General features: G+C 34.7%; 1 protein-coding gene across 3 annotated transcripts; it reads right to left on the bottom strand.

Annotated features, from left to right (window-relative positions):
- Window positions 1–7,083: 7,083 nt before the first annotated feature.
- LOC130497519 (paired amphipathic helix protein Sin3-like 4) lies at window positions 7,084–8,753 on the bottom strand. Of its 3 annotated transcripts, none has more exons than XM_056990393.1 (5): window positions 8,584–8,753; window positions 8,049–8,195; window positions 7,791–7,968; window positions 7,528–7,617; window positions 7,084–7,444 (listed from the first exon to the last, which is right to left on the bottom strand). In XM_056990393.1, the coding sequence occupies exons 2-5, from the start codon at window positions 8,174–8,176 to the stop codon at window positions 7,373–7,375; spliced, it is 468 nt and encodes a 155-aa protein (XP_056846373.1). In that variant the 5' UTR covers window positions 8,177–8,195; window positions 8,584–8,753; the 3' UTR covers window positions 7,084–7,372. The 3 variants fall into 3 exon arrangements, with proteins under 3 accessions (XP_056846373.1, XP_056846372.1, XP_056846371.1); XM_056990392.1 differs by having other exon boundaries at window positions 7,086–7,444; window positions 7,528–7,629; window positions 7,797–7,968; window positions 8,584–8,752; XM_056990391.1 differs by having other exon boundaries at window positions 7,092–7,444; window positions 7,528–7,629; window positions 8,584–8,747.
- Window positions 8,754–11,312: the final 2,559 nt, after the last annotated feature.

Genomic DNA, 11,312 nt, shown 5'->3' with positions numbered 1-11,312 from the left:
TTATAAATATTGTAGTGATGTCCATTGGAAAGTTCTAGATTAACTTGTTCCCCACTCCAAGTTAAGCTTTGTCTCCAAGCTATTTATCCTATATAAGTAGATCATTATTCATGGAATAAGACACACCAATTCCTCTTCTTCTCTTCTCTTCTCTTCTTTACTTACAACACGTTATCAGCACGAGACTCTAAACCCTAGCTAAAATCCAGCGACCACAAAACCTTAATTTCAGCCGCAACTTTAAACCGTCATATCTCCCTAACCGTAAGGATCCAGACGGCGAGTAATATATCAAATTGAAGCTCTTGACGAGACGAATCCAGCGCCGCAGACCACGCATCAATCCGACTCCAGACGCGCCGTCACCTCCCAGTGCAAGCCGCGCCGTCAAAGATCATCCAAAACCCTAATAGCCGCCAACTCCTTTATCTCTCTTAATTTCGATTTCTATTGTTCTTAGATCTCATACTAATCCAACTTTGAAACTTTCATTGTTGATTATTTAAGGTTTCTAAAAGAGGAACCAAGGAGAAAAGATCGGCAAAGATTAAGGTAAGATCTCAAGAACCCTAATCTTTACTTGTGGTTCAAGCAATTCGGGTTTTCAAACTTCTCTTCATCTTAAATCCGATTAAAAAATTTTGCGATTTGATTTGGTTGATTTTAGTTCTGTTTATTTTAAAATCAAAACCCTAAACCCTTAATAGTTTTACATGACTTTAGTTTTGTATGGACAACAAGTGATACCCCTTTAAGGATGACACGCTATATGTCCAAACAAATTTAAGGTCAATGTTTAACCTAATCCTAAAAACAGATTTGAATTTTAAACCCTAATCCTTAAAGTTTAAATCTGATTTTAAGAAACCCTAAATCCTAAAATATAAAGCATGTGATTACATGACTTTCGTTTTGTATGGACAACAAGTGATACCCCTTTAAGGATGACACGCTATATGTCCAAACAAAACATAAGGTTAATGTTTTCCACATCTTTTGGTCGATGATGCACACCATAGTGTGGCTAGACCATGATTTTCTTTTAAGTCAATGATGCATACCAATAGGTATGACTAGACCATATGAAGTAAAGGTCGATGATACGTACTCTTAAGTACGATTAGACCATAAAACAAAATCAATGGTCGATGATGTTCACCCTCAGGTGCAACTAGATTTTTCACCTATGATTCACGGTGATCATCCACGATGATCCGCGTTGATCTATGATCCATGATGATCCTCGATGATCCGCGATAATCTACGATGATCAGTGATCCAAGGTGATCCACGGTGATCCTCGATGATCCACGGTGATCCACAATCACCGGTGATGGATGATGCGCACCACAGTGCAGCTAAATCACGATCCGTTTTATTTGGTCGAGGATGTGTACCGAATGGTACTACTAGACCATTAAATCGCATGGGTCGATGTAGCATACCATATGGTATGGCTAAACCATGCACTCTTCCATCCCACTATTTTCAAGGGATTTATAAATCAAATAAGTTGATTAAGTGATGGATGAGTTATGAGAAAGTAAATTTCTAAAGAGAATGCAAACTGGCCGTATGGCCCTCTTATTTGTTTGCTGGCAATGTGATTTAATTGTGTAATAGCCGAATGGCATTGGTCACACAAGCCATATGGCTTTATTGTTTACATACTGGCCGAGTGCCTTTTATTTCTTGGATAGCCAATGGCATCAGAAATTGTATGTACTAACACAAATCATTTTGATATGATTCAGATGTCGAGACTCCATCACTCGGATTACCCAGCCCTTGATCTCAATGGAGACAATTACCTTGATTGGGCGATGAACACTTCAGCCGATTTAAAGTCTAAAGGACTTGGGAAGTGTATCAAATACGGCAATGATACCCTTGCATATGAAAGGCGTAGAGCTGTTTTGATAATGAGAAAGCATCTCGTGAAGGATCTGTATGATGAGTGCAGTTACATCAACGATCCTTACGATCTCTGGTCGAGATTGAACACCATGTTCTTCGAGCCATTACTAGATGAGTCCATGAAAGAATGGAAGGCTCTGAGGTTCCAGGATTATGAATCCGTGGATGACTATCACTTTGATCTTATGAGAATCACCTATAGTCTTAAACTATGTGGTGAAGTGATAACAAACTATGACTTGTTAAGCAAGACTCGTGACACGATCCATTCAAAGGAAGTGTTGTTATCACAGAAGGCTAAAGGTTTCACAACCTATTACGACCTTCTCTCATACCTTTCAGCTCTTGAGGAAAAGAAGCAGAAAAGGAAAGTCAACCTCGACAAACTCGACTATGTTATGGAGATAAGTGCCGAGTATCAATGTGAGATGATATACGGTGATGCTGAAGAAGCTAAGAAAAGAAAATTCGGGTGGACTCATATAGATGATGAGATTGGTTTATTCATTGAATAGAGAACCAAATGTGAGCCACGTCCAAGATGTTATTATGGACTGGCCGGCTATTGTTTAAGCCTTTTGACATTCTGATTTCATACTTATGATTTGGTGTTTTGTTTTAAATATAATTTGTCATTCAAATTTCATAGCATTAATAAAAGTTTTTCTTTTATCTTGATTGATTTGCTTGAAAAATATTTTTGATTGACAAATGAGAATGAAAACTCGAGAAGAGTATGTCTAGACCACCACGCCTAAGGCATGGCCTTAAGAGGCACGAAATTTATCACCTAAGACCCATTGAGAGAGACCCAAAATCCCCACTGGCCGTGGACAAGGATACCACAATAACCGTGGTTGTAGATCCAATCATGGTCGAGGAGGGAGTAAAGGTCGAAATGGCATTACAAGCCACATCAAAATGGTTTCAATAATAAACCAATGGGCAGAGCAAAGCAAAAGGAAATGTTTCTTTTAGCTTATGAAAATCGCCAAAGGCATACATATAAAGAGGTCGAGACTACATTCTCCCTACTGATCTAATACTATGCTAAGGATCGGTGTGATAAGGCATAAAAGCCTAGGTAACCAGTAAGGTTCACCAACGAATTTATACACTTTATGGCATGACCGGATTAGCCATCCTGGTCTGAACTTGATTAATAAGGCACAAAGAGTTATCCCATAAGATCTCACGTTGTGAAACATGTACACAAGGGAAACTCAGTAGGCTTCATTGTTCCAAGCAACACGAAAGTATAATCTGATCATGAGGATAGTAAGAACAAAACCCGTGATCATGACCAGACCACAAATTCGTGTATCATGGTCTAAAACCATGCTGACCGTCCAAGCATTACGTTTAAGTGAGGACAAACAAACGTACTTTATAGCATGTTCATGAGGGGGAGAAATAAACACTCCGTGTGGTCCATGACCATACTATAAAACCCGAACATGATAAGCATGGCTGAAGGCCATAAGGCATTATAGCTTGGCCGTAAAAGGCATAACCTATAAGGTTGAGACTTCAAAAGTCTATAAGCTTGGGTACACCACAAGAATACATGTATGAAAGATAAGATACATCAGGCCATATAAAGTGAGCATAGATATTCCCGTCTAAAGATGATAAAGGGTCATAATCCAGATATAGACCATCCTAAGAGTCTATGAATAAACCACCACATACCTATGTGCCATCTAGGATGGAATACCTCATCTAAGGATGAGATGAAAATCGGGAATATATGTTGGATAAGAGAACATGATCTTTCTCCCACGAATTCAGTGAGACCATGAGCCAAACAAAGGTGATCATATTGTGGCCAAGGTACACGGATTACATACAAGATGAATCCGACTATCCAACATCATGGAGAAAGCTATAAGCTGGTAAATAGAAAGTAAAAGTGGAATGGTTTTAACCATCCAAGTCTTGGCAAAGATCCTCGGACCAGATATATATATATTGGACGTTCATAAACAAAGAAAGAATGATAGCCAGACAGACCCGAAAGAATGACTAAGTCATACCAGCTTAGCACCACTATATAAATGTCCTAGTAGAGACATAATCAAGTTGCTGTAAAAGTCTATACAAGATAGACCAGAATGTTCCATATATAATGAACCACGAATAGAAAAGTTAAGGTGCTCATAATGATAGATTCGGGTTCATGAAAGAGAAACCATACTAGACAATGAGATAAGACCGGCCGGTCCTAAGGTACAGGTATCATACAATGTAGCCTTGCAAACTACAAAGTATTCAATGATCCTGATAATAATAAAATCTCAATCGATTGTATCATGTCTAGAACGCGATAGAACGCGATGGAACATTATATAAAGTGTCGACACATACACACACTCATAAGTGATAAAGAGAAAGCACTTGAGCATAAGAGATATGCGAGGATCACTAACCCACGTAAGAGTACTCATAGAATGAGACGTGGAGTTAAACCCAAAGAATGTATGAGATGGGCGTATTGGCCAAATACATAAGTGAGACGCCATCTAACCAGTGAACAGATGAGTCTTGTGAGGAAAAGAAAATCGTGAGCAGTAGAACATGAAAGTACAAACAAGTGGTCGTACATGTTGCTACATAAAGCATTCAATGGAATGGCTTGATCACACAAGGATACTCACAGGGACTAAGGAACAAGGAAATAAATTCCTAATGTGGTGAATGCTACTACCCAATATCGAAATCTGGACATCTAAGAAAGATGTAGTAGACATTGGATATCTCACTGGATATAAAGGTAATATAAGATACCTTGAAAGATGAGAAAGAAGTTCTCATAGAACAACATCGTTCCTGCGTTGTTCATGGACTGAAATGCAGCTGCATACACACGATATGATAAGACTAAGTGATGCTTAGTAGAAAGTTCTATAAGAACGTTTCAAATCAGTCCATATAGTAGTCAATATATTCCTTGTGTTTATACTTAAAGAAAGGATGATTAAGATGATTGATTCTTGGAAAGGCTATGAAGAGACTACGATGATCTATAGTAGAGATCATTAGCCGTATATGAATGTTGGGATCTATGATCCAACGTACCAAGAATAGATTGATCAAATGGTCTGAGAATCCATCGGATTCACGACCAAAGGGAACCATACCGACTAGGATCATGTCCGACCTAGTTCGACCTTAATCATCATTGGTCCCGACCAATCCATCCCGTCCAGCTTGTTCCGACCAGTTCCTCTAGGTCTTAAATCCGACCTAAACCATCAAGTGAGAGGAACGTCCTATTGACCAAAAAGTGGCTTAGTTTTGATTAAACTTCAAACTATAACACAATAGCCACTTCATGAACAGGCCGTGGACATATACTAAAATTCATAAAGAGTTTTGGTCAAAGGATATGAATAAGATATATAGTGGACAAGAACATAATCCGGATGGATTATGAATGATGTCATGATCCGGACAGATCATGGACATACAAAGACATTCATGGTCGAATTTATCTAAGAGAGATAAACCATATGATCCTAATGGACCATGAATATCATGAAAGCATTTTGTTGATGCAGGTTACCAGTCCGATCCACACAGTGCTAAGTCCCAAACCGGCTATGTTTTCACATATGGAGGCACGACCATTTCATGGAGATCAGTCAAGCAGACTATATCAGCCACATCATCCAATCACTCGGATATATTGGCGATCCATGAAGCAAGCAGAGAGTGTGTCTGATTGAGACTCATGACACACCATATTCGGACAGCATGTGGGATCACGGATGGTAAAGACGAGCCGACCGTTCTTTACGAAGACAATGCGGCCATGCATAGCTCAGCTCAAAGATGGTTACATCAAGGGTGACAAGACTAAACATGTTCTCCCCAAGTTCTTTTTCACCCACGATCTTCAGAAAGAAGGAGAGGTCAAGGTACTCTAAGTCAGATCCAGCGAGAACTCAGCCGACCTCTTCACTTAGGCATTACCAACATGCACGCTCAGGAAGCTTATGCAGCAGATTGGTATGCGATCACTGAGAAGCCTTCAGTGATGTTCATTTCAGGGGAAGTAATGCGGCTGTACTCTTTTTCCTATCCATGGCTTCCCGTTTTTACCACATTGGGTTTTTGGGTTTACCATGGAAAGGTTTTAACGAGGCAGTATTCCAAACACATTACAAACTCTAGACGGTTATGGCATTACAATCTCGGTTTTTAACGAGGCAGCATCTACGGCGTTTTGAAAGCATTTCGACATATTGGACATCAAGGGAAGTGTTATAAATATTGTAGTGATGTCCATATGGAAAGTTCTAGATATACTTGTTCCCCACTCCAAGTTAAGCTTTGTCTCCAAGCTATTGTATCCTATATAAGTAGATCATTATTCATGGAATAAGACACACCAATTCCTCTCTTCTCTTCTCTTCTCTTCTTTACTTACAACACATTTTACTTTTTTAGAACAGTGACAAAAAATCTTAAATGCAATTTCTACCTCATGTAGACACGTATGAGTAGATTCTAGATTTCACATTCCGGAAACTTAAGAATACTTCATAAAAGTAGAACATGCATTCCACAGGAAAATGGCTATATAACGAATAATAGAATTCATATTCCACTTATTTAGAATTTTTAAAAAGTAGATTGTTCGTTCTAAAAAAAGTAGATGAACATGTTTAATCTAGAATTTGTTTTCTACTAATTCATTTTCTGTAGAAGACGCAATCTACTTTTAGTAAAACGTAATTTAAAATTTTTATTTATTAAGCTTTTCAACCAAAAAATACCCTTTTGTGTATATTAGTGTTTTTTTGTTAATTGTTTATATTTTTTATTATTTTTTGATCCATAAAACTATTTATTTCATTAATTTTCAGTAATAGAAAAGATAAAAGTGAGATAAAATAGAAAAAAATGTTTTGATACGAAATAGACAATCATGCAGTTTTTTTTGTTCCGTTTCGACAATTTTCCATAAAATTAATAGCACCAAGTACATCTTTCAACATGCGCATGGAAAAAGAAGCTTTTACTAGTAATCCAATCTGCTAGCTATAGACTAACTAACTCATGTGAATCAGTGATAAATGAATTTTAAAACCAATGATATCTTATAGGCACATGAGCACCCATATCATACTATAAAGTTCGATATTAGCCAGTGAGATTTCTCGATGAATTCCTTGGAGACTAAATCCTTCTTGTAATTGAAAAACCCAACCTAATGATGGTTCTTATAATGATGGTTCACAATTAGTTTGCATGAAAATAAAATTCATCAATGATGATTGAATTGCAGATGACAAACTCGGACATGACAAATCTTCTAAGTTTTGGTGTAGTGATTCCTATTATAATTTTGCATTTAGAGTCAACAAGATGGAAAGCAGATAGGAGATAGGGTTGCTCGAACTACGACATGCATTGCATACACGAATCATCATTCTCTATAATATCATCTTCATCTATAGTGAGGGAGAAAGTTGGCAAACTCCGCGAGCAAATCTTGATGATCCCGGAAAAGAACAGCCACCTCCAAGACAAGAATATGAAAATGACCATTTTAAACAAAAGAAAAAGAAAAAAGAGTTCCAATGCACAAATATGAACATATACCTCATTGTAGATTTCAACTATGCTTTTCTTTTCCTTCTTGTACATGTTCAAAATATCCAAAAAAGAGATGTACGCATGCATATTATTCCCCTGAAACCTTGTCTACGGATCAATTGATATATAAAATTTAGCAAAACCATAAAATAACACATCGAATGATACATATTAAAATAATAAATAAAAATGTCTCAGAAAACTTAAAACAAAAAAAAAAATTAAATTGTAAATTATAATTTTCTTCATTGCAAATTTGGTGCACCTACCCTGACCTTCTTCATATAACTAATTGCCTCGTCAAAGTCAACGTTATCTGGTAGAGTTTGGTCACCTTCGATGGTTATCTCGAAACCTTTTGGCAAAAATATATTAAAACCCAAAAGCAGTTCTTTTTCCTCCTTAAAGAGTTCCTTTACTCTTAATATGACACCACACGTATCCATTCTACCATAAAAAATATAATCAGATTCCAGTAAGAGTGAAACTAACGAAGGAGCAAAACAAATCATTAGCATGAAGGTTACCTCAGAGCTTTGAAGTCCTTCATCACCTCAAGAAAGGACTCGTATACTTCAACTTTATCTTGATATGTTTTCTTCACAATCTTTAGATAGTCAAGTGCATTACTCGTAGTTGGTTTATCTCCAACCATAACTTCAAATTGGCAAGTGCTTAATTATGCAAAAACATATTGAATAATCAATCGACAAGTCTCAAAAAGACACTCCAGAACTATGTAATCAAAAAAAACAAATTCTCTAAATCATCTTAACTACCAACAAACACAATTACACAAACAAGCAGCAAATAGCAGAATACCAAAAAGAAAAAAAAAGGCAATAGCAGCTAGAATCACAAAATATTGCAATAGATCACGACCAAAATTTTGGAATCTAACTTAAAAAAAAAGCAATAGCAGCTAGAATCACAAAATATTGCAACAGATCACGACCAAAATTTTGGAATCTAACTTATATCCTCAGATCATTCACATTCCATTTTGATAAAAGAATGAAAATTGATCATAGTTTAATTATCGACAGACAAGTGTCTCTTTACCTCGCACGAAATACACAGATACAAGAGGTTGAACAGTTCTACAGAGAACAATGATTACGTAACGCGTAATAGTACTTATAAATACTGAAGTGCAATCTTTTTGTTAGCATAACAATATGATTTTCTCTCCTTTTTTTGCATTATTACTCTGATTCTTTGATTTCTCACTAAGTAAAGTATTCGTTATCCATTCTTCACAAATATATCCGAAATGTCAAAGTTAGTAAATATCTGCGATATTATATATGCGTTATGAAAATAATTCGATTCGGATTCCCATATCTGATACATAATTTATTTTTAATTTTTGGAACACCAGAAAAAAAGAAAAAAAAATTACGTAATAGTACTTATAAATACTGAAGTGCAATCTTTTTGTTAGCATAACAATATGATTTTCTCTCCTTTTTGGCATTATTACTCTGATTCTTTGATTTCTCACTAAGTAAAGTATTCATTATCCATTCTTCACAAATATATCCGAAAAGTCAAAGTTAGTACTTAGTAAATATCTGCGATATATTATATATGCGTTATGAAAATAATTCGATTCGGATTCCCATATCTGATACATAATTTATTTTTGAATAGTGTTTATTTTTAATGGCCCAAAAAACAAAAGACGACGTTAGAGTTTTACATAAACCGTACATATAAGAATAGGTCTTACTTTGGATACAACTGTTTACTATTATACTAGATGATAACCCGCGCCTTGCACGGAGTGAGTTTTTTTAACTGCAATATATTTAAATATTATAAGTAATATCTATTTTCTATCGATAACTTTTTACGCTTGATTAAAGATGGGTATTCGGGTATCATTTGGTTCAGTTTGGTTCAGTTAAGTTCGGATATTTGCGGATTCAGTTTGCTTCGGATTTTTGCGGGTTCGGTTTAGATTTTAATAACTCATTTATTTATTTTTAAATTAAAGTTCATATATATTTTTAGTTTATAAAATCTAAAAAAATAAAAAATAATATATAATATATAAATTTGAATAATTTATGCCAAAATACATAAATGTAACATTAAAATTTGTTTAGCTTAAATATTTGAATAAAAATCAATAGACATTTTAAGTATTTTGGGTATTTTTAGTATTGTTTACCTATTTTAAACATGTACTTTATTTTTATATATTTCCAGGTATTTGGAAAACTTAAAAATAACTTATATATTTTGTATATTCTTTTAGATATTAAATTTAAAAATAATTAATATATTTAAGTATACATATCTGGTTCGAATATACTTGGACACCCGAAATATGTTGGTTCGGATCGAATTCGGTTCCGGTTCTCTAAATACTAAATATTTAAATCGGTCGAATATGTAACCAGTTTTGGTTAAAGTTCAGTACTACTTTTCAGATTGAATTTGGTTCGGGTTTTTGGATTCATATTTTGTCCAATCCTATATTTTTATTGTAGCAAAAGTTTTAAATGAAAGTGATGATGGTTCATATTTATTTAGGGTATTCAACAATTTTTAAACCAAAACACATTCTGATCCATTAACTTAATCGCTAGGATAAGACCTGCGCTTTCCGCAGGGTGAGCTTATATAATAAAATTTAAAAATATATAGTATTGACAAATTAAATATGTATATGTTTTTGAATTTTTTTAATATGCATACAGTTATGTTTTCTTTATATAATCATATATATCTATATGTTGGGTTATGCATTTGTAATTGTAATTGAAATTGTGTACCAAAATCTATTTTAAATTTACGATGAACATGATCGATTTGGACTTAAACTTTTTATCACTTTTTATATCTATAAAAATCGTAATGTGGTCATCAAGTGAATTTTTATTACAAAACATGTTCTATAATTTTTTTAATACTTTACTTTAACATAGACATGTCAATTAGGGTCAAAGCCCACATCCTAAACCCGCATGGCCCTAAAAATTACCGGGTTTGGACTTAGTTTTATAAGCCCCAAAAAATCGGACCTTCCGGGCTTAGCCCATTTGAGCTTTGGATATTTTGTGCTTAAGCCGTTTGGGTTAGGACCGGTCCGAAAACCTGAAACTTTGTATTTTACTTTAAATATTAGCATTTTTGTAATCAAAATTTTTATTAGTATTAACATATTATTTTAATATTTTTAATCCAAACTCTGATAAAATATATAAGTTATTAATGCGTCTTATTGTTTGATCATTACAAATGTCATATTTAAAATTTGCAAAAGATGGCATGTATTTGAAGAATTCATGATATATATTAAGAAAAATTAGATACATGAAATTGTGCATGGTCAAATTTCATGAGGAGAACACGATAAAAGATTTTTATGGCATGTATTTGAACGTACACTGATGATTACACCTTCATATCATGAACGTTTTGAGTCATCAGTGCCCAATTGAAACCTAGAAATAGTGTATGTAATGTAAGTAAACCTTGATATAATTACACCATGAAATTACGTTGGTGCGAAACCTTGATATATGAAAAATAATATTTAATTATATACATTGAATTTTGCATGATTGATTCTCATGAGATGACATGTTTGTTTAAGAGAGGACATATCTGTTGGTTTGTTGGAAATTGTCAAAGGTTTTACAATTTCTAGCACAAACACTGATCATTCAACCTTTGCAGCATGTTCATTTTGATATGGAACACTCTAAACTAAACAATACTCTCTTTTATAACGGGTGGCAAGGTTTAGCACAAAAACTGATATGTAAGAGCTTTGTCTT

Source organism: Raphanus sativus, chromosome 7 (assembly GCF_000801105.2).
Source record: "Raphanus sativus cultivar WK10039 chromosome 7, ASM80110v3, whole genome shotgun sequence".
Classification (NCBI taxonomy): Eukaryota; Viridiplantae; Streptophyta; class Magnoliopsida; order Brassicales; family Brassicaceae; genus Raphanus; species Raphanus sativus.
Note: the sequence above shows the minus strand (reverse complement) of the source record. Positions and strands in the feature narration are given on the sequence as shown.

Bases quoted from the DNA above. Each gene is read 5' to 3' on its own strand.
- LOC130497519 (XM_056990391.1), bottom strand. From the start codon at position 8,176: ATGGTTGGAGATAAACCAACTACGAGTAATGCACTTGACTATCTAAAG. The intron at 7,630-7,790 runs GTAGGTGCACCA...ATTGATCCGTAG, and splicing joins GTTATATGAAGAAGGTCAGG to ACAAGGTTTCAGGGGAATAA. The intron at 7,445-7,527 runs GTATATGTTCAT...CTTGTCTTGGAG, and splicing joins TAGTTGAAATCTACAATGAG to GTGGCTGTTCTTTTCCGGGA.